Consider the following 22,038-nt stretch of genomic DNA (forward strand, 5'->3'; position numbering starts at 1 on the left):
AAAAATATAATAAACAAAAAAGAAAAAAAAAAAAAAAAGAAAAAAAAAAAGAAAAAAAAATATTAAAAAAAAAGATCTATATGGCAAAGAAATAAAAAAAAAAAAAAAAAAAAAAAAGAAAAACAAAAACTAACAAAAAAAAAATAGAAAAATAAACTAAATAAACATATTTGAAAATTAAAAAAACTTATTTCTTTCTTTTCTTTCTTGATTTTATTATTTTTTTTTTGTTAGTTTTTGTTTTCTTTTTTTTTTTTTTCTTTTTTTCTTTTTTTTTTTTATTTCTTTACCATATAGATCTTGATTTTATTATTTTTTTTTTTATTTTTTTATTTTTATTATTTTTTTTTTTTTTTTTTGTTTATTAATTTACATGTATAAAAAAAAGATAGCAAGAATGCAAGATTATTCACCCAAAAATTTAGTTGATATTTGATCTATAATATCATAAGAATCTTTCCAAATTTCAGATCCATCATCTTCATTTTTATGTTCCTCTAAAAATTCACTAAATTGAACTAAAAAAGCAGTTACTCTGGAAACTGAATCTATTATCATTGTTTTATTTTCATCTAAAATTTCAATTTGTTTCTTTACATCATATATATCTTTAGTTTCATCTGCTTTAAATCTTTCAACATTTTCAATTTGTAATTGTTCTTCTTTTTTATAAAGCATATAATCTTTTTCTAATCTATTAATGAAAGGGGGTTTATTTATAATTTTATTTATAATTTTATTTATAATTTTATTTATTATTGTTAATTTTTAATTATTATTATTTTGAAAATAAAACCAAAAGTTAATAAATTACTTATGTGTAAGAAATAATTATTTCTTTTTTTTTTTTTTTTTTTTTTTTTTTTTTTTTCAAATAATACCTTTTTAGTGCATCAATTTTAATTTTTAAACTTCTTTTTGTGTCCAAAACCATTGTGTTTTATTCTTTGTTTTTATTTTTGTTTTTTATTTTATTTTATTTTTTTTTTTTTTTTTTTTCACCCACAAAAATAGATTTTGAAAATGACAATTTAATTTTTTTTTTTTTTTATTATTTATTTTTTTTTTACATTTCCACAAAAAAAAAATAAAAAATAAAAATTAAAAAAAAATAAAATTAAAAAAACGATTGTTTGTCGTCTTTTTATTTTTTTTATTTTTTTTTTTTATTTCCAAAACATTTTCTTTTTTTTTTAATAAAATACAAATATAAAAATAAAATAATAAGAAAAAGAATGGCAGATGAAGATGATGGATTACAATTAAATATTTGTTATTTACAACGTGTACCTAAAAAAGAAATAAATTCAAAAGCAGAAGAGGAAGCCTACTTTAAAGAAAATATCAGTAATAATAATAACTTTACAAATAATAGAGCATATAGAGAGAAAACAAACAAAAATGAAAATAATTTAAATAATAATAAGAACAACAACAATAACAACAATAATAATAAAACTTACAATAACAACAATAGTAATAATAGTTACAATAATAATAATTACAATAATAACTCATTTAATAATAATAATAATAATAACTATAATAATAATAATAGCAATAATAATAATAATTCAAATAATAATAATTTAAATAAAAAACCAACATTTTTAGAAAAGAAAATTCAACAAGAACAAAAACAAAAAGAATTAAAAGAATTAAAAGGACCACAACATCATAGATATAGGAATCAAGAGAATGAAGAGTCAAATGCAATTGAATCAAATTCAAATAATTTTAAAGATAAATATAAGTTTGCAGAAAATAAAACTAAAAAAGATGAATTTAATAGACCAATTTTAGAAACAATTGAAAGTAATATTAAAGTTGAAAAATCTGAAACATTCAGTTCAATGAATTGGGGTTCATTACAATTATCTGAAACATTGGTAAGGAATTTAGTTGGACATATGAAACATGAAAAACCAACACATATTCAAGAGGCATCGATAACACCAATTTTAAAAGGTAATGATGCATTGGTTAAGGCACAAACTGGTAGTGGTAAAACTTTATCCTATTTAATACCAGTGGTGCAAAAATTAACCGAACAACGTGTTACAAGATCAGATGGTTGCTATTGTGTAATCATTACACCAACAAGAGAATTATCATCACAGATTTATGAAGAACTTCAAAAACTTTTAAAACCATTCTATTGGATCGTTCCGGGTATAATTATGGGTGGTGAGAATAGAAGTGCTGAAAAAGCACGTATACGTAAAGGTATAAATATTTTAGTTGCAACACCTGGTAGATTATTAGATCATTTACAAAATACTCAATCATTTCCAACTGATAATATTAAATGGTGTATTTTGGATGAAGCTGATAAATTATTGGATTTAGGTTTTGAAAAGGATGTTACCACTATCATTAATTTATTAGATTCAAAAAAGAGAACAATGAAATTCAAAAGACAAAATATTTTAGTTTCTGCTACTCTTAGTGAAGGTATTTCAAGATTGGCTTCATTATCATTAACAAGTCCAGTTTACATTGGTTTGGATTCAAAAGTATTAGAAAAAGGTGAAAATCCATTCCAAGCTGCTGAAAAAGAAATGCTTCAAGCTCCAAAACAATTGGATCAATTTTATGTTGAAGTTGAATCAAAAGAACGTCTAACTTCTTTAATAGCCTTTATTAGATGGAAAACTTCAAATATTACAATTGATAAAGGCGATGTTGCCTCTGGTAATAGTTCAGCAAATTCAAAAATGATTGTTTTCTTTTCATCATGTGATTCAGTCGATTTTCATCATTATATGTTTAGTAATATGAAAATGGATAAAGAGAGAGGTGTAAAAAGAACAAAGAAAGAACAAATTAAACAAGATAAATTAATTCAACAACATAAACAAAAGAATTCAAAAATTTTCCAAACTGGTAATGAAAGTGATGATGAAGAAAGTGATAATGATGATAGTGACGATAGTGATTCAAATAATTCAGATTCAGAAACTGATGAAGAAAAAGAAATTGAAAAACAAATTAAAGAGGCAACATCAAATCCAAATTATAGGGTAAAAACATCAGTTTTTTCAGTACCAATTTTTAAACTTCATGGTGAATTAGATCAACAAACTAGAACTAAAACATTTTTTGATTTTAAAAATTCACCAAATGGTATTTTATTAACTACCGATGTTTCAGCAAGAGGTTTAGATTTACCATCGGTAAATTGGATCGTTCAATATGATCCATGTTCCGATACAAAAGATTATATTCATAGAATTGGTAGAACTGCTCGTTTAGGTAATCAAGGTTGTTCATTATTATTCCTTTTACCAAGTGAAAAGAAGTATATTGATCATTTGGCTAAATTTAATGTCTCTGTTAAAGAAATGAAAGTTACAACTATTCTTCAAAGTTTATTCTACACAAGTGATGGTCAATTGAAAAAAACTTCAAAATCTTCACAATTGGAATCACAAGTACACGATTTACAATTACTATTTGAAAGATTTTTAATTTATGATTCAAAAGCAAAGGAAATGGCAAGATGTGCTTATCAATCTTTCCTTAGATCTTATGCAACTCATAAAGCTGATGTTAAATCAATATTTCATATATCTTATTTACATTTAGGTCATGTTTCAAAGAGTTTTGCACTAAGAGAAACTCCAACAGAATTAAATAAAATGTCTGCTGGTATTAAAGGTGCTAAAGCGGCTAAAAAAGGTGATGAAGATACACTCCAAAAACAAACTGCTGATTTTAAAATGAAAAATTATAAATCTGTAAATGAATTCTCTGATGGTTTAAATGATCAACCTTTACAAAGAGCAAATTTCCATTATGAATCTGCTAGTGGTGTCATTCACAATATCTATCAACGTCATTTCAATAGAAACGAAAGAGATGAAGCTGATAAAAACTCAAATCCAAAAGAAATCAAAGAAAAGAAAAGAAGATTATATGATAAAAAAATTGAATCAAATAAAAAATTTAAATCAAAATAAATAATCTTTTTAAAAAAATAAATATATATTATCCATTTTTTTTTTTTTTTTTTTAAAAAGTAATAATTTTGTAAATTGTTTATTATTTTTTTCTAAATACTATTATACATTTAATTAATTTAATTACAACCACAACTTGGATGTAAAATTGGATTTGTAATGGTACCAACTGTGTTTAAAACTGATCCCACAATTACACCAGTACCAATTAAAACTCCACCAACAAGATTTCCTACTACATTTCCCAAAGTTGGTCCACCACATGGGCTATATTGAATTGAGTTTAATGATTGACTAGATGATGGTGATGATGATGAGAATGAAACATTTTTTGATTTTGTAATTGATTTAACATTACCAATTGATGAGATTGAAGCTATAATAAATTAATATTAATATTTATAATTTTAAAAAATAAACAATTTAAAAACTATATTTTTTTAAATTTTATTATAAATTACCTAAGATTGTCATTTTTAGTTTTTAGTTTTTTTTTTTTATTATTTTTAAAAAAAAAATTATTTATTTATAGTAAAATAAAATCATATGTTTTTTTTTTTTTTTTTAACTTGTTTGGATAATAAATGATTTCATTTTTTTGATTAATATTAATCAATACAGATTTATTGTTTGAGTTTTAATTGTATGAAATACCAAAAAAAGTAAAAGTTAATCTTTGAAAATGAGATTTTCAAAAAAAAACAAAAGGATTATAATAAAATAATCTATTTTTTTTTTATTAAAAAGGATAAAAATATTTTTTGGAAAAATGAAAATGATTTGGTGTGTTTAAATCTATAAAAAATTAATTGCCTTTTTGCAAATGAAAAAATTTTAAATAAAAAAAAAAAAAATAACACAGATTAAAAATTAAATATTTAAATCTGATTTTAATTTGTTAAACCCTTTTTTAAAATTATTGACTTTTTCTGTTGATTGTTATAATGATAATTGAATGATTACAAAAGTTTATATTAAAACTTAAGATTTTCTTATTCATTTTCATATCCTTTTTTTCTTTAAAAATATTAAATTTTAATATTACTCTAATATTTTGAATTTGTTTTGATAAAAATCAATATATTTAAATATATTAATTTTTTTAAAAGTCAAGTAACATGTAAAGATAAACAAATTATTTTAAAATTAATTTTTTTTTTTTTTTTTTTTTTTTTTTTTTAAATAATTAATTTAATTTTTACAGTTTATTGAATTATTTTTAGTATTTGTTTTAATCTTTTAATTTAAATAATTTTACAGTTTTAATGGCAACCACAGTTTGGACCACTTAATAAACCACCAACAACACCATTGACAGTACCAACAATAATACCAGTTCCGACAAGTACACCACCTACGAGATTACCAACAGTACCAATTAATGGACTACCACCACCGCAGCCACCACATTGTATTGAATTTGATGATTGTAATGATGAGTTTGATAATGATGAAAAATTATTTGATTTTGAAATTGATTTAACATTACCAATTCATGAGATTGAGGCTATTTAAAAATAATATAAAATAATTAATTTTAATATTATTTAATGTATATATATATATATATAAAACATACCTAAGATTGTCATTTTTAATTTTGTTAATTGGAAATTAATTTTTTGATTTAATGATTATAAAATAAAAAAAAAAAAAACCTTTTATATCAAATTTTTTTAAACAAAAATTATTTATTTTTATTTGTTTTTAATTTATCTTACAAAAAATAAAAATAATAATTAACTATCAATTAAGAAATAATGTGTTAATGGGGGTAATTATTGTGTGTTAATTAATCAACCGAATCCACCAAGGTTTTGATATGTATAAACTATTAAGTTAATACTTCATATAAATTTTTTTTTTTAAAATTTATATTGTTTCAGTTTAATTGTTCAAACACACAATTAACCCCTCATTAACACATTATTTCCTAATTGATAGTAAATTTAAAGTATTTTTATTTATTTTTAAAGAATTTTTATTTATTCTACTCACACATCATATTAAAATTTTTTTTTTTTTTTTTTTTTATTGTGTGGTATAATTTAATATATCTATTATACAAGAAAATAGTTTTTTGAAAATGAGATCTTTTGTGATCTAAACAGTTAAATTTCTGAAAAAAAAGAATTTAATTATAATAATAAATTATTTGTTTTTTTTAAATTGATTTTTTTTTTTTTTAAATTTTTTTTTTTTCAAAAGTTCAAAATAAAAGTATAAATTCTAATTTTATTTCAATCATTATTTCATTAAATTAAACAATCAAAAAAATTTTAAATAAATTAATAAAATGACACTCTTAGGTAAGTAATTAAATAATTAATTATAGTTTATTAAAAAATAATTTTATTAATTACTTATTTTTTAATATTAAAAAACTTAGCTTCAATCTCATCAATTGGTAATGTTAAATCAATTTCAAAATCAAATAATTTTTCATCATTATCAAACTCGTCATTACAATCATCAAACTCAATACAATGTGGTGGCTGCGGTGGTGGTAGTCCATTAATTGGTACTGTTGGTAATCTCGTCGGTGGTGTACTTGTCGGAACTGGTATTATTGTTGGTACTGTCATTGGAACTGTCAATGGTGTTGTTGGTGGTTTATTAAATGGACCAAACTGTGGATGTCATTAGAACTGTAAAATTATTTAAATTATAATATTTTGTAATCAAAAAAGTTTTTTTATAATAAATAACTTTGTATTAATAAAAAATTAAATCCAAAAAAGACTTAATGTTTCATTTTTTATTTTTTTATAATTTTTTTATTTTATTTTTACAATATTGTAAATTACAAAAAGAGATTGATTATTTATACTTTTTTAAATTAATTACACTGACTTTCAACAGTTCTAGCATTTAGAATTAAAATATCAATTTGATATTACTTATAAAATTTAATTAACCAATCTTTTAATTTACTTTGTCAGTAATATCAATCGATTCTACTTGAACACCAATATCCAAACATTCTTTTTTACTTCTTCTAATATTTCAATTTCCTTCCAGTCAAACCAAACCTCTTCCAGGATGACGCACCTGTGATAACTATTGCTTTTGGTGTCGGAAAATTTGTTTTCTTTTTTTATAATTTAAAAAACTTAATATTGTATAAAATAAAATATAAACAAATGAATTCAAAAATAATTTTTTTATTTTTAAATAATGAATTTAATTTTTACAGTTTATTGAATTATTTTTAGTTTTTGTTTTATATCTATTAATTTAAATAATTTTACAGTTTTAATGGCAACCACAGTTTGGACCACTTAATAAACCACCAACAACACCATTGACAGTTCCAACGACAGTACCAAGAATAATACCAGTTCCGACAAGTACACCACCTACGAGATTACCAACAGTACCAATTAATGGACTACCCCCACCGCAGCCACATTGAATTGAATTTGATGATTGTAATGACGAGTTTGATAATGATGAAAAATTATTTGATTTTGAAATTGATTTAACATTACCAATTGATGAGATTGAAGCTATTTAAAAATAATATAAAATAATTAATTTTTAATTATTTTGTGTATATATTTTTAGATTTTAAAGACATACCTAAGATTGTCATTTTTTTAATATTGCTAATTGTAAATTTTAATAGTTTGATTTAATGATTTTTTTTTAAAATAAAAAAACCTTTTATATCAAATTTTTTAAAACAATAATTATTTTTTTTTATTTATTTTTAATTTATCTTACAAAATAATAATAATAATTAACTATCAATTAGGAAATAATGTGTTAGTGGGGGTAAATATTGTGTGTTAATTAATCAACCGAATCTACCGAAGTTTTTATATGTATAAACTATTGTGTTAGTTCTTCATATAAATTTTTTTTTTTAAAATTTATATTGTTTCAGTTTAATTGTTCAAACACACAATTAACCCCACATTAACACATTATTTCCTATTTGATAGTAAATTTATATTATTATTATTTTTTTTTTTTTTTAGAAGTTTTATTTATTAACACATATTAATAATTTTTTTTTTTTTTGTGTGGTTTAATTTAGTATATCAATTATACAAGAAAATAATTTTTTGAAAATGAGATTTTTTGTGATTTAAACAGTTAAATATCTGAAAAAAAAAAGAATTTAATTATAAAAATAAATTATTTGTTTTTTTTTTAAATTAATTATATTTTTTAATTTTTTTTTTATTGAAAATAAAAGTATAAATTCTAATTTTATTTTCAATCATTATTTCATTAAATCAAACAATCAAATAAACTTTAAAATAAATTAATAAAATGACACTCTTAGGTAAATAATTAAAATAAATTGTAGTTTATTAAAAAGTAATTTTATTAATTTATTTTATTTTATAAATTTAAAAAATTTAGCTTCAATCTCATCAATTGGTAATGTTAAATCAATTTCAAAATCAAATAATTTTTCATCATTATCAAACTCATCATTACAATCATCAAACTCAATACAATGTGGTGGCTGCGGTGGTAGTCCATTAATTGGTACTGTTGGTAATCTCGTAGGTGGTGTACTTGTCGGAACTGGTATTATTGTTGGTACTGTCGTTGGAACTGTCAATGGTGTTGTTGGTGGTTTATTAAGTGGTCCAAACTGTGGATGCCATTAAATTTATTAAAATCGATAATGTTTTTTTATAATAAATAAATTTGTATAAATAAAAAATGAATTTCAAAAAAGACTTAACATGTTCATTTTTATTATAACTATTTTTTTTTTTTTTTTTTACAATATTATAAATTACAAAAAAAAAGATTGATTATTTATTATGAGTCTTAATTTTTTGAGAATTTAAATTTTTAACTGATGAGGAGGGACAATTTTCTCTTTTTGATTCATTTGTAGAATATCGAGAGTGATGAGAATAATGAGTTACTGGTTTCCTATAGTCTGGATATTTTGCAAGAGAATTTATAATAAAATTAGTGGCATCTCTTAAAGTTGGTGGAATTGTGGCAAAGAAATGAGATATACAATAAACTAAAGGTGGGCATGAAATTATTGCATCATTTCTACTAATACCATCTACAATGTATTTTGAAGCTTTGTCAGTTGTTATAGGTAGTAACATTGGTATATCTTTATAATCCAAAGAATCAACTAATGGAGTATAAACAAAACCTGGTATTATTACTGAAACGCCAACACCTCTTGATGCTAAACCATTTCTAAGTATTAACCCAAATGATTTTAGGTAACCTTTACTTGATGAATATCCTGCCATTGTATAATCAAAATATGGTGTAATACTTGACATCAAAACCAATTGACCAGATCCTCTTGATTCAAAGATTGGTACCATTGGTAAAACTGTATTCAAGGTTCCAATTACCTATAATAAATAATTTATTAATTAGTTTTAAAAGAATATCATTACTTTTTATATTTTTAAAATTATTTAAGATATTACATTTGTGTTTGTAACTGTTAATATTCTTTCAGTAAAATCTAATTCTTTTGGTAACATTGCTGGAATTTTTTTTTTAAATATAAATAAATATATTAAGAAAACCAATTTTTTTTTTTTTAAAAAAGTAATTATACTGACTTTCAACAGTTCCAGCATTTGCAATTAAAATATCAATTTTATATTTATTATCAAATTTAATTAACCAATCATATAATTTTTCTTTGTCAGTGACATCAATTGATTCAATTTCTACTTGAACACCAAGATCCAAACATTCTTTTTGAATTTCTTCTAATTTTTCAATGTTTCTTCCAGTTAAACCTAAAACCAAAGAATTATTGGTTTTTCTTTTTGCATATTCAAGTGCTATTCCTCTACCAATACCAGATGATGCACCCGTGATAACTATTGCTTTTGGTGTTGGGAAATTTGTTTTCTTTTTTTTATAATTTAAAAAACCTAATATAGGATAAAATATTAAAAGAATCATTGAACCAATTATATTGGTCAACAATAAAGATATATCAGTTAGCACTGCCATTCTTATTATTAATTTTTTTTGAAAAATTTAAATTAAAAAAAAATTTAAATTAATAAAAAAAATTTAAATAAAAAAAAAAAAAAAAAAAAAAAAAAAAAAAATTTGTTAAAGTGTTAAAATTCTAAACCGTTTAAAAGAATGTTTAATTAATTAATTCAAAAACACCAAGAATAAAAATTGATTTACAATATTAAATTTTCATTTTTTAACAAATTTTTTTTATATTTTTTAAAAAAAATACAAAACAGGAAGGTTGTCAAAACAGATCTATCATTTTTTTTTTTTTTTTTTTTTTTTTTTTTTTTTTTTTTTAAATTTATTTAATATAAAATTAAATAATTAAATAAATCATTTTAAATCTAATTTTAATTTTAAAAACATTTTACAAAGATTAAAATCAGATTTAAAATAACTTTTTCTTTAGTTAATCAAATAATAATTAAATAATTTCAAAAGTTTATATTTATACTTTTTTTTTTTATTCATTTTCATATTCACTTTTAATAAGATTATCATAAAAAATTCTGAATTGTTTTAATGAAATAAATTTATTAAATATTTTAAAAAAATGAATTCAAAATTTATTTTTTTTTTTTTTTTTTTTTTTTTTTTTTTTGAATAATGAATTTAATTTTTACAGTTTATTGAATTATTTTTAGTATTTTTTTATATCTATTAATATAAATAATTTTCAGTTCTAATGACATCCACAGTTTGGACCACTTAATAAACCACCAACAACACCATTGACAGTTCCAACAACAGTACCAAGAATAATACCAGTTCCAACAAGTACTCCACCGACGAGATTACCTACGGTACCAATTAATGGACTACCACCACCGCAGCCACATTGAATTGAATTTGATGATTGTAATGACGAGTTTGATAATGATGAAAAATTATTTGATTTTGAAATTGATTTAACATTACCAATTGTTGAGATTGAAGCTAAGTTTTTAATATTAAAAAATAAATAATTAATAAAATTTTTTTTTAATAAACTACTATTAATTATTTTAATTACTTACCTAAGAGTGTCATTTTATTAATTTATTTAGAGTATTTTGATTTAATGATTTATTAAAAAAAAAAAAAAAAAAAAAATCCTTTTATATCAAAATTTTTTATAACAATAATAACAACGTTTATTTGCTTTTAATTTATCTTAATAATAGTAATTAACTATCAATTAGGAAATAATGTGTTGGTGGGGGTAAATATTGTGTGTTAATTAATCAACCGAATCTACCGAAGTTTTTATATGTATAAACTATCGTGTTAGTACTTCATATAAACTTTTTTTTTAAATTTATATGTTTCAGTTTAATTGTTCAAACACACAATTAACCCCACAATAACATATTATTTCCTAATTGATAGTAAATTTATATTATTATTATTATTTTTTAAAAAAAGTTTTATTTATTCTTCTCACACACATTAAAAATAATAATATTTTTTTTTTTGTGAGGTTTAATTTAATATATCGATTATATAAGAAAATAATATTTTGAAAATAAGATTTTTTGTGATTTAAACAGTTAAATATCTGAAAAAAAGAATTTAATTATAATAATTAATTATTTGTTTTTTTTAATTTTTTTATTTTTTTTATTCAAAATAAAAGTATAAATTCTAATTTTATTTTCAATCATTAAATTAAACAATCAAATAAACTCTAAATAAATTAATAAAATGACACTCTTAGGTAAGTAATTAAAATAATTAATAGTAGTTGATTAAAAAATAATTTTATTAATTATTTATTTTTTAATATTAAAAAACTTAGCTTCAATCTCAACAATTGGTAATGTTAAATCAATTTCAAAATCAAATAATTTTTCATCATTATCAAACTCATCATTACAATCATCAAATTCAATTCAATGCGGTGGCTGCGGTGGTGGTAATTCATTAATTGGTACTGTTGGAGGTCTTGTTGGTGGTGTACTTGTTGGAACTGGTATTATTGTTGGTACTGTCATTGGAACTGTTAATGGTGTTGTTGGTGGTTTATTAAGTGGTCCAAGCTGTGGATGCCATTAAAATAATGTTTTTTAGAATAAATAAATTTGTATATATAAAAAATGAAATTCAAAAAATACCTAACACCTTTCTTTTTTTTTTTTTATTATTTGTTTTTAATTTTTTTATATAATTACTAAAATTGAATTTTTTTTTTTTTTTTTTAAAAATTAATTACACTGACTTCCAACTGTTCCAGTATTTGCAATTGATCAATTTGATGTTTATCATCCAAATTTAATTAACTGATCTTTATATTTTCTTTGTCAGTGACATCATAAAAATTCTGAATTTGTAGTTATAAAATGTAACATGTAAAGATTAACAAATGAATTCAAAAATAATTTTTTTTTTTTTTTATTAATTTAATTTTTACAGTTTATTTGAATTATTTTTAGTATTTGTTATATATTTTTTAATTTAAATAATTTTACATTTTAATGGCAACCACAGTTTGGACCACTTAATAAACCACCAACAACACCATTGACAGTTCCAACGACAGTACCAACAATAATACCAGTTCCTACAAGTACACCACCCACAAGATTACCAACAGTACCAATTAATGGACTACCACCACCACAGCCACCACATTGAATTGAATTTGATGATTGTAATGACGAGTTTGATAATGATGAAAAATTATTTGATTTTGAAATTGATTTAACATTACCAATTGATGAGATTGAAGCTATTTAATAATAAAATAAAATAATTAATTTTTAATTATTTTGTGTATATTTTTTAGATTTTAAAGACATACCTAAGATTGTCATTTTTTTAATTTTGTTAATTGTAAATTTTAATAGTTTGATTTAATGATTTTTTTAAAAAAAAAAAAACCTTTTATATCATAATTTTTAAATTTTTTTATTTGTTTTTAATTTATCTTACAAAAAAAAAAAATAATAATAAACTATCAATTAGGAAATTTATGTGTTAGTGGGGGTAAATATTGTGTTAATTAATCAACCGAATCTACCGAAGTTTTTATATGTATAAACTATCGTGTTAGTACTTCATATAAACTTTTTTTTTAAATTTATATTGTTTCAGTTTAATTGTTCAAACACACAATTAACCTCACAATAACATATTATTTCCTAATAGATAGTATATTTTTATTATTATTTTTTTTTTAAAAAAAGTTTTGTTTTTTCTTCTCACACATATCATATAAAAAATAATAATAATAATTTTTTTTTTTTTTTTGTGTGGTTTAATTTAATATATCGATTATACAAGAAAATCGTTTTTTGAAAATGAGATTTTTTGTGATTTAAACAGTTAAATATCTGAAAAAAAGAATTTAATTATAATAATTGATTATTTGTTTTTTTTTTTAAAATTAATTATATTATTTAATTTTTTTTTTTTATTCAAAATAAAAGTATAAATTCTAAATTTATTTTCAATCATTATTTCATTAAATCAAACAATCAAATAAACTTAAAAATAAATTAATAAAATGACACTCTTAGGTAAATAATTATAATTAATTATAGTTTATTAAAAAAGTAATTTTATTAATTATTTTATTTTATAATATTAAAAAACTTAGCTTCAATCTCATCAATTGGTAATGTTAAATCAATTTCAAAATCAAATAATTTTTCATCATTATCAAACTCATCATTACAATCATCAAATTCAATTCAATGTGGTGGCTGCGGTGGTGGTAGTCCATTAATTGGTACTGTTGGTAATCTCGTCGGTGGAGTACTTGTTGGAACTGGTATTATTGTTGGTACTGTTGTTGGAACTGTCAATGGAGTTGTTGGAGGTTTATTAAGTGGTCCAAACTGTGGATGTCATTAAAATAAATGTTTTTTTATAATAAATAGCTTTGTACAAATAAAAATGAAATTCAAAAAGATTTAATACATTTCTTTTTTTTTTATTATTTATTTTTTTATTTTTTATTTTTACAATATTTATTTTTAAATTAGAAAAAATGATTAATTATTTATTATTATGCCTCTTTATTTTTTTGAGAATTTGAATTCATAGCTGGTGAGGAGGGACAATCCTCTCTTTTTGATTCATTTGTTGAATATTGAGAGTGATGAGAATAATGAGTTACTGGTTTACTATAATCTGGATATTTCAAAAGAGAATTTGAAATGAAATTAGTGGCATCTCTTAAAGTTGGTGGAATTGTGGCAACGAAATGAGATATACAATAAATTAAAGGTGGGAATGAAATTATTGCATCATTTCTACTAATGCCATCGACAATGTATTTTGAAGCTTTGTCAGTTGTTATAGGTAGTAACATAGGTATATCCTTATAATCCAAAGAATCAACTAATGGAGTATAAATAAAACCTGGTGTTATTACTGAAACGCCAACGCCTCTTGATGCTAAACCATTTCTAAGTATTAACCCAAATGATTTTATGTAACCTTTACTTGATGAATATCCTGCCATTACATAATCAAAATATGGTGTAATACTTGACATCAAAACCAATTGACCAGATCCTCTTGATTCAAAGATTGGTACCATTGGTAAAACTGTATTCAATGTTCCAATTACCTATAATAATTTATTAATTAGTTTTAAAAGAATATCGTTACTTTATATTCAAATTATTTAAGATATTACATTTGTGTTTGCAACTGTTAATATTCTTTCAGTAAAATCTAATTCTTTTGGTAAAATTGCTATGAAAATTATTTTTTTTAAATAATTAATACAAGTAAACCTTTTTTTTTTTTTTAAAAAAAATTATGTATACTGACTTTCAATAGTTCCAGCATTTGCAATTAAAATATCAATTTTATATTTATTGTCAAATTTAATTAACCAATCATTTAATTTTTCTTTGTCAGTGACATCGATTGATTCAATTTCTACTTGAACACCAAGACCCAAACATTCTTTTTGAATTTCTTCTAATTTTTCAATGTTTCTTCCAGTTAAACCTAAAACCAAAGAGTTATTTTTTTTTCTTTTTGCATATTCAAGTGCTATTCCTCTACCAATACCAGATGATGCACCCGTGATAACTATTGCTTTTGGTGTTGGGAAATTTGTTTTCTTTTTTTTATAATTTAAAAAACCTAATATAGGATAAAATATTAATAGAATTATTGAACCAATTATATTGGTCAACAATAATGATATATCAGTTAAGACTCCCATTCTTATTATTTTTTATTTTTTTTGAAATGAAAAAAAAAAAAAATTATTAAATGGCAAAAACTCAATCAAAAAAAAAAAAAATAAATAAATAAAAAAAATAAAAATAAAATAAAATAAATCTGATTCCAAAGATATTTTTAGATTTTTTTTATTTTTTTTTTTTTATTTTTCCCAAATAAGAATTTAATTAAATAAAAATTGAATAATTAAATAAACCAAAATTAAAAAATAAAATATAAAAAACAAATTACTTTAATTAGAAATTAATTTATAAAAAAAAAGAAAAAAGAAAATTGTGAAATAAATTTTTTAAAATTATGGAGCATATAAAAAGAACAAATTTTTTTTTTATTATTTCCAATATTATTATTTATATTTTAAAAAATAAACAAATAAACAAATAAAAAAAAAAAATGTTTAAACAAATAATTATATTTATAGCTTTAATACTTTTTATTTTTAATCAATTGGATATAGTATCAAGTTGTAGATGTGATTCAGATTGTGAAGATTGTAACGAATGTACATTAGATACCTGCTCCCGTGGATGTTGTTCAAATATTGAAATAGATTGTGCTGATGATAATCCATGTACCAAAGATTCATGTTCCAAAGAGACTGGTTGTATTCATGAAGATATTAATTGTGATGATGGTGATGCTTGTACAACTGATTCATGTTCTCAATTATCTGGTTGTTGTAATTTACCAATCTCTTGTGATGCTTGTACAACCGATTCTTGTTTAAATTCCACTGGTTGTTGTAGTTTACCAATCTCTTGTGATGATGGTGATGCTTGTACAACTGATTCATGTTCAAAGAAAACTGGTTGCAGTAATGTTCCAATTGCATGTGATGATGGCAATGCTTGTACCAATGATGGTTGTTCAAAGGAAACTGGTTGCACTCATTCTAATATCGATTGTGATGATGGTGATGCTTGTACAACTGATTCATGTTCAAAGAAAACTGGTTGCTGTAATGTTCCAATTGCTTGTGACGATGGTAATGCTTGTACCACTGATGGCTGTTCCAAGGAAACTGGTTGCACACATTCTAATATCGACTGTGATGATGGTGATGCTTGCACTACTGATTCATGTTCTAAAAAGACTGGTTGCAGTAATATACCAATGTCTTGTAATGATAATGATGCTTGCACAACCGATTCATGTTCAAACTCTACTGGTTGTTGTAATTCCCCGATTTCATGCGATGATGATCATGCTTGTACCACCGATAGTTGTTCTAAAGAAACTGGTTGTTGCAATTCCCCAATCTCTTGTGATGATGGTGATTTGTGTACCACCGACAGTTGTTCTAAAGAAACTGGTTGTTGCCATACTCCAGTTTCATGCGATGATGGAGAAGATTGTACAACTGACACTTGTTCATCAAAATTAGGATGTGTTCATACCTATATCACTATTTCTCAACCAAAACCTGTTGATTGTTGACACTAACTTTAAAAAATAAAAATATTCAGAAAAAAAAAAAAAAATAAAAAAAAAAATAAAAAAAGCTAAAAATAAAAAAATCTCGAAAAATTAGGTTTTAAAAAATGAAAAGTTTTTTTTTAAATATTTATTTTTTTTTTTTCCACAATTACCACCATTCTATAGATAAAATTAATAATTTATAAATGATTTTTAAATTATTAATTTTATTAATTTTTATAAAAATTACCTTTATAAATACATTAATAACAAAAAGTTATTACGTTAATAAATCAGGTAGTGATTTCAGTGGTAATGGTACAATTGATAATCCATTCAAAAGTTTATGCAACCCTTTATTATCAATAATAAATGAAATTAAAGATCCTTATACAAATGTTAACGTTTTTATTGGGAATGGATATTATTACAACTTAAATTGTACTAAGAAATTTAATAATAATAATATAAATATAATATCATTTTCACCTTATAAAGAGAACTATAATCAAAGTGATATAACTATATCAAATTTTAATTTTCAAGTGATAAATAGTATTGTTCAATTTATCAGATTGAAATTAATATATGATATAGAAAACAATGGTTTAGAAAAGATAAAGATAAATGATAATGCACAATTGATAATATCAGGTTGTGAAGTCACACTGGAAAATCAATTAAAAAGCTCCTATTTCATTCATTCTAATAGATCTCACATTGGCATAATAAATTCAAATATAAAATCCTCTTCAAAGATTATGTACATTGAGGAAGATAGTAGTGGACAAATTAGGAATTGTATATTCAAAGATATAATATCAAATCAACAATCAATTGTAGTAATAGATAGTTACTTAAATACAGAAGATGTAATTTTTGAAAACATTTACTCGATTGGAACTAGTTTTTTAACTTCAAATTCTAGCACCGTAACATTTAATAATTGTAGTTTTTCAAATTTAATTATCGATGGTTTTCACCCATTTTCAACAACTTCAGATTCATTAATTAATTTTAGTGGATTTACAATCAAAAATTCATTTTTTCAAAGAGGATTTCTAAGAATTAAAAATTCAAATACATCAATTGAGAATGGAGTTTTTTTAAATAATAAAGCGTATGGGTTTAATTTAGAAACAGATTCTTTGATTATTATAGAGGATAGTGATGTCGTTGATATATTTGATTGTAGTTTTAAAGGTAATTCAATTTCTTCTTTTTTCTTTTTTAATAATTCAAAAGTAATGATTCAATCATCAACATTTATAGATAATATTAGTACTTTTTTAGTTTCAAATAATAGTTTTGTCTTTGTTGTTGATGTTGAATTTTCAAATTGTAAATCTTCACTTTCAAAGTTTTTATTCTCCTTATATCAATCAAACTCACTTTTAGATAGAATTTCAATATTTTCAAATTCATTTATGGGTTCAGTTGTTCAGTGTATTGAATGTTCTCTAACTTTTGAAAAATTAAAATTTCAAGATAATGAATTTTTTAAAAATCCATTATATTTTAATGATGATGATGATGATATTAGTGATTATAATGATAATGATTTTCCAAGTGCTGCAATCAATATTAAAGATGGTCATTTAAATATAGTAAATTCAACTTTTCAATCAAATATTCATTGGTCAAATAATTTAATTAGAATAAAAGAAAAAAGTGATATTAATTTTACAAATACATTATTTATTAATAATGAAATAAAAAAAGAAAATTTTAATTTAATTTCAATTGATTACTCAATATTAAGATTTAAATCTATAAATTTTAAAAACACAAAAACGATTAGTGGTGCAATTGGTATTTTTAATAATTCTTTATTTGGTTCAACTAATTCAAATTATTCTAATAATTATTGCTCACAGAGTGGCTCTATTTTTTATTTTAATAATAATTCAAATTTTATCAACTCTACTACAAATGCAAATGATGATGATGATGATGAATTAACAAATAATACATTCACTAATAATCATGCTATAATATCTGGTGGTGTATTATTCTCAATGGATTCAATAGTTTTAGATATTCAAGATGATAAATTCAATAACACATTTTCAAACAATAGTGCGTTTTTTGGAAATATATATGCATCAAATCCAACATCAATTAGAGTAGAATTACCATCAACCACTAATTTAAGATTAGAATCAACTATTAAATTATATGACCAATATGAAAATTTAATTATACGAAATGTTTATGATATTCAAGTTATAGTTACTATGATTAATAATAATAATGGTTCATCAACATCTATTATTAAAACATTTAATACAGCAATTAAAAATGGTTTTGGTTTATTTGATTTTTCATTTAAAACAATTGATAAAAATGGTGAATCAATTTATATCTATAGTAACTATTATAATTTTACAATTTATACCAATATATCATTACCAAATATTCCAAATTATAATGGCACTTTTATATTAGATTCTTCAAACCTCTGCCCTCTTCAATATCAATATTACGATAATGGTGAATGTAAATTTTGTCCAGTAGGTACTACCCTCTCAAGTTTATTATATGCAAGTGGTAAAGCATCATGTGTAAATTGTTTTTCAAATACTGTTTGTTTAGGATCAATGGTTTATACTTTTGATAATTATTACTTATTAATTGATAATAAAACAGCGATTGGTACATATCAATGTCCGGTGGGAATGTGTGGAAATTATGGTTCATGCATTGCTACTCAAAATACAGGTTTATTATGTTTAGAATGTGTTGATGGAAACAGTAAAAATGGATTCTATTGTTGTTCTTCAAGTTCTCCATGGTTAATTATAGTTTACATTATTTTTATTATTTTATTTGGTTTATCATTTTCGTTAATTAAATATTGTGATAGATTATCAATTTCAATTTTTAAATCAACAATTGTATTCTTTCAAATTAATTCAATGATTTTCTATGCATATCCAGGTTTATACTTTATTCAATTGTTTAGATTCTCAATTGATTTCATTTCGAACATTTGTATTTTCAATAAATTTAATTACATTTATAAATCAATGCTTACATTAATATCAATTATAATTGTTATTGGATTATCACAAACTCATATTTCATTAACAATTTTAATTAAATTAAATTTATTCCCTAAATGGACTAAAAAATTATTATTAAAATCCAAAAAATTAACAAATAATTATAATAATAATAATAATTTTAATTCAATATATAATTTATATTTAATTTTATTTCAACCAATTATTTATAATTTAATATCAATATTATCAGTGAAAAATATAAATGGTAAAAAGTTTTTATCAATTGATCCATCAACATCATTTTTAGAAAATAGTCATTTTAAAGTAGTAATTTCATTTATTATTATAATTTCAATTTTATTATTATTATCAATACCAGTTATTTTAATAATTTCAAATTTTAAAAAAATTAATTTTTTAATTATTAAAAATTATTATTATAAAAAATCTTTTAAATATTGGGATTTACTTTGGTTATTAATTAATACTTTAATTTGTATTTTCAGTATTACTCTATTATATTCACCAAATCACCAAATTATAGTAATTTTTACAATAGTTTCAATTTTTTCTTTTTTAAATTATTATTTTGAACCTCAAAGAAATCCAAAAATTTATCAATTTGAAAATTTTATCAATTTATTACGAATCATTATTATATCTATTGTTGGATCTTTTGTTTTTCAATCAATTCCTTTAAAATTTAATGGTTTATTAATAACAATTTTATCATTTTCTATAATATTTTATATAATAAAAATAAAAATAATTTAATTAAAATCAATTTAATTAAAATTAATTTAATTATACATATAATAAAATTTAATTTTTTTTTTTTTTTTTAAACAAAGATTTAATTGTCAAGAAATATAATGAGTGCGAGGTAGGCTGGATTATAAAAAACCGTCACTTTCATCTTTTATTGTATATACTTAAAAAAGATATTGAAAAAAGGGACCAATTCACAGAAAAATTATTTTATAAATTTTTAGAAGGTAATAGTGAATTAGATTTACTTAAAGAAATGTTTTAACTATTCCCACAGTTTTTACCATCAACTCCAATGGCCGAAAATATTGTTCAAGTTTAAAACCAACTAAAAACCCATCATTCTTCTTTATTATCTTCAGAATTTTCTTCTTCTTTATTATCTTCTTCATCCGATACTTCATCTGATACTTCTTTTTCTTCACTCGATTCTTTTTCAAATGAAGAATTTACTGAAAAATCTTATGATTTTGCTTTTTAATCTCCATATGATTCATTTGTTAAATATTTTATAATATCTAAACTAGAATATAAAAGTAACAAATAGAGAATGCATGTTATGCTAATAATTGTAAAATTGTGGGATATTATCTTGGTTTAAATCAACTCGATAGATACTAAGGGAGTGAAATTAATATTTATAAACATTGTGATTTTATTGCTCATTGAGGGGTAAAGATTTTCAACTATTCAAATTTATTTTTGATAAAAATCCAAGACTAATTCGTGAATGTGTATCCTCTGAACAATTTATAAAATTATTGGTAAGAACCGGTGATGTCCAATTCGTTATTTACTTTTGTAAAATTCAAGGACCTTCTTTTAAACCTCCACTATTACAACCACATATGATCGCAAAATCATCATTAAGCATAGTTATATTCCTATGCTCACTTTTAAGAGTAAAGGGCTCTGCCTATTATAAATCATTATTATATGCTATTGATAAAAGGAAGAATAAAAGCGAGAGATTGCTACTTTTAAGAGTCCTTATTGAAGAATCTATGAAAAGGTTGATGATGGTTTAGTAGTGCAAGATGTAGTTTACTCATTCTGCAGAATTGGTGATTTAGATTGCATAATATACCTCCGTGATATTTTCTCAACTACCACGAAAACATAGTTATAAGTTTATGGTTTCATGTTTCGCCTTGGATGTACCAATATCTTCAAAAAAAATTTCATGTAACTGATTGGATTTTAGAAAATACAAATGTATGTTGTTCAAATCTTGGTTTACAGTACCTTTGCATAAATATCACCAATCTTAAGCATATACTCGATAGAATATTAATAAAATTTGTACCCAAAGGTGTAATCTCAAGTAATATGCTTTTGAATGCAATGCATTCAACAAATAAAATTGCTCATGATAAAGAAAACTTAGATTATCTAGCTTCTTTTTTACCAAATCATTTAATCCCTACTTTTCCAATTGAAACCTCAATAGAGGATTTTGACAATTAATAGATTTTGACTATTAGTAATAATAAAAATAATAATAAAAATTAAAAACTAATAAAAAAATAATAAATTTAATTACTTTAAACGAAATAAAAAAGTTATTTATATATTTCCTATATGAAATGATACTAATAATATATTTGTTGTTTTTTTCTAATTTTTTTTTTTTTTTTTTTTTTTTTTTTTTTTGTCTTGCAACAATTTGTTTTTTTTTTTTTTCAAATTTATTTTTTATTTTTTTTTTTTCCTCA

The 22,038-nt window shown here is 21.8% G+C and overlaps 15 protein-coding genes and 1 pseudogene across 15 annotated transcripts; 8 read left to right on the forward strand and 8 right to left on the reverse strand.

The window, feature by feature from the left end:
- Positions 1-405: 405 nt before the first annotated feature.
- tbcA (tubulin folding cofactor A) lies at positions 406-934 on the reverse strand (the record flags this gene model as incomplete). Its single annotated transcript, XM_640405.2, has 2 exons — positions 406-694; positions 882-934. 2 exons carry the CDS (start codon positions 932-934, stop codon positions 406-408), a joined length of 342 nt encoding a protein of 113 aa, XP_645497.2.
- A 301-nt stretch (positions 935-1,235) lies between these two features.
- On the forward strand, positions 1,236-3,962 carry ddx31 (DEAD/DEAH box helicase; the record flags this gene model as incomplete). The annotated part of the gene is made up of 1 exon (XM_640406.1): positions 1,236-3,962. The coding sequence occupies one exon, from the start codon at positions 1,236-1,238 to the stop codon at positions 3,960-3,962; it is 2,727 nt and encodes a 908-aa protein (XP_645498.1).
- Positions 3,963-4,081: 119 nt separating this feature from the next.
- DDB_G0295685 (hssA/2C/7E family protein) lies at positions 4,082-4,436 on the reverse strand (the record flags this gene model as incomplete). The annotated part of the gene is made up of 2 exons (XM_640407.1): positions 4,082-4,338; positions 4,424-4,436. The coding sequence occupies 2 exons, from the start codon at positions 4,434-4,436 to the stop codon at positions 4,082-4,084; spliced, it is 270 nt and encodes an 89-aa protein (XP_645499.1).
- A 788-nt stretch (positions 4,437-5,224) lies between these two features.
- On the reverse strand, positions 5,225-5,554 carry DDB_G0271710 (annotated as a pseudogene; the record flags this gene model as incomplete).
- A 704-nt stretch (positions 5,555-6,258) lies between these two features.
- On the forward strand, positions 6,259-6,608 carry DDB_G0271712 (coiled-coil family protein; the record flags this gene model as incomplete). The annotated part of the gene is made up of 2 exons (XM_640408.1): positions 6,259-6,271; positions 6,352-6,608. 2 exons carry the CDS (start codon positions 6,259-6,261, stop codon positions 6,606-6,608), a joined length of 270 nt encoding a protein of 89 aa, XP_645500.1.
- A 609-nt stretch (positions 6,609-7,217) lies between these two features.
- On the reverse strand, positions 7,218-7,557 carry DDB_G0271714 (hssA/2C/7E family protein; the record flags this gene model as incomplete). The annotated part of the gene is made up of 2 exons (XM_640409.1): positions 7,218-7,471; positions 7,545-7,557. 2 exons carry the CDS (start codon positions 7,555-7,557, stop codon positions 7,218-7,220), a joined length of 267 nt encoding a protein of 88 aa, XP_645501.1.
- Positions 7,558-8,243: 686 nt separating this feature from the next.
- Positions 8,244-8,590, forward strand: DDB_G0271818 (hssA/2C/7E family protein; the record flags this gene model as incomplete). Its single annotated transcript, XM_640410.1, has 2 exons — positions 8,244-8,256; positions 8,337-8,590. 2 exons carry the CDS (start codon positions 8,244-8,246, stop codon positions 8,588-8,590), a joined length of 267 nt encoding a protein of 88 aa, XP_645502.1.
- A 150-nt stretch (positions 8,591-8,740) lies between these two features.
- Positions 8,741-9,932, reverse strand: DDB_G0271820 (short-chain dehydrogenase/reductase family protein; the record flags this gene model as incomplete). The annotated part of the gene is made up of 3 exons (XM_640411.1): positions 8,741-9,313; positions 9,392-9,450; positions 9,530-9,932. 3 exons carry the CDS (start codon positions 9,930-9,932, stop codon positions 8,741-8,743), a joined length of 1,035 nt encoding a protein of 344 aa, XP_645503.1.
- Positions 9,933-10,629: 697 nt separating this feature from the next.
- On the reverse strand, positions 10,630-10,976 carry DDB_G0271822 (hssA/2C/7E family protein; the record flags this gene model as incomplete). The annotated part of the gene is made up of 2 exons (XM_640412.1): positions 10,630-10,883; positions 10,964-10,976. The coding sequence occupies 2 exons, from the start codon at positions 10,974-10,976 to the stop codon at positions 10,630-10,632; spliced, it is 267 nt and encodes an 88-aa protein (XP_645504.1).
- Positions 10,977-11,630: 654 nt separating this feature from the next.
- On the forward strand, positions 11,631-11,981 carry DDB_G0271824 (hssA/2C/7E family protein; the record flags this gene model as incomplete). The annotated part of the gene is made up of 2 exons (XM_640413.1): positions 11,631-11,643; positions 11,725-11,981. The coding sequence occupies 2 exons, from the start codon at positions 11,631-11,633 to the stop codon at positions 11,979-11,981; spliced, it is 270 nt and encodes an 89-aa protein (XP_645505.1).
- A 416-nt stretch (positions 11,982-12,397) lies between these two features.
- DDB_G0271716 (hssA/2C/7E family protein) lies at positions 12,398-12,739 on the reverse strand (the record flags this gene model as incomplete). Its single annotated transcript, XM_640414.1, has 2 exons — positions 12,398-12,654; positions 12,727-12,739. The coding sequence occupies 2 exons, from the start codon at positions 12,737-12,739 to the stop codon at positions 12,398-12,400; spliced, it is 270 nt and encodes an 89-aa protein (XP_645506.1).
- Positions 12,740-13,431: 692 nt separating this feature from the next.
- On the forward strand, positions 13,432-13,781 carry DDB_G0271718 (hssA/2C/7E family protein; the record flags this gene model as incomplete). The annotated part of the gene is made up of 2 exons (XM_640415.1): positions 13,432-13,444; positions 13,525-13,781. 2 exons carry the CDS (start codon positions 13,432-13,434, stop codon positions 13,779-13,781), a joined length of 270 nt encoding a protein of 89 aa, XP_645507.1.
- Positions 13,782-13,935: 154 nt separating this feature from the next.
- DDB_G0271720 (short-chain dehydrogenase/reductase family protein) lies at positions 13,936-15,111 on the reverse strand (the record flags this gene model as incomplete). Its single annotated transcript, XM_640416.1, has 3 exons — positions 13,936-14,502; positions 14,572-14,630; positions 14,709-15,111. The coding sequence occupies 3 exons, from the start codon at positions 15,109-15,111 to the stop codon at positions 13,936-13,938; spliced, it is 1,029 nt and encodes a 342-aa protein (XP_645508.1).
- Positions 15,112-15,524: 413 nt separating this feature from the next.
- DDB_G0271722 (hypothetical protein) lies at positions 15,525-16,568 on the forward strand (the record flags this gene model as incomplete). The annotated part of the gene is made up of 1 exon (XM_640417.1): positions 15,525-16,568. One exon carries the CDS (start codon positions 15,525-15,527, stop codon positions 16,566-16,568), a length of 1,044 nt encoding a protein of 347 aa, XP_645509.1.
- Positions 16,569-16,753: 185 nt separating this feature from the next.
- Positions 16,754-20,588, forward strand: DDB_G0271826 (hypothetical protein; the record flags this gene model as incomplete). The annotated part of the gene is made up of 3 exons (XM_640418.1): positions 16,754-17,750; positions 17,793-20,264; positions 20,407-20,588. The coding sequence occupies 3 exons, from the start codon at positions 16,754-16,756 to the stop codon at positions 20,586-20,588; spliced, it is 3,651 nt and encodes a 1,216-aa protein (XP_645510.1).
- Positions 20,589-21,667: 1,079 nt separating this feature from the next.
- On the forward strand, positions 21,668-21,790 carry DDB_G0271762 (hypothetical protein; the record flags this gene model as incomplete). The annotated part of the gene is made up of 1 exon (XM_640419.1): positions 21,668-21,790. The coding sequence occupies one exon, from the start codon at positions 21,668-21,670 to the stop codon at positions 21,788-21,790; it is 123 nt and encodes a 40-aa protein (XP_645511.1).
- Between the last annotated feature and the right edge of the window lie 248 nt (positions 21,791-22,038).

This window comes from Dictyostelium discoideum (genome assembly GCF_000004695.1).
Source record: "Dictyostelium discoideum AX4 chromosome 2 chromosome, whole genome shotgun sequence".
Taxonomy (NCBI): domain Eukaryota; phylum Evosea; class Eumycetozoa; order Dictyosteliales; family Dictyosteliaceae; genus Dictyostelium; species Dictyostelium discoideum.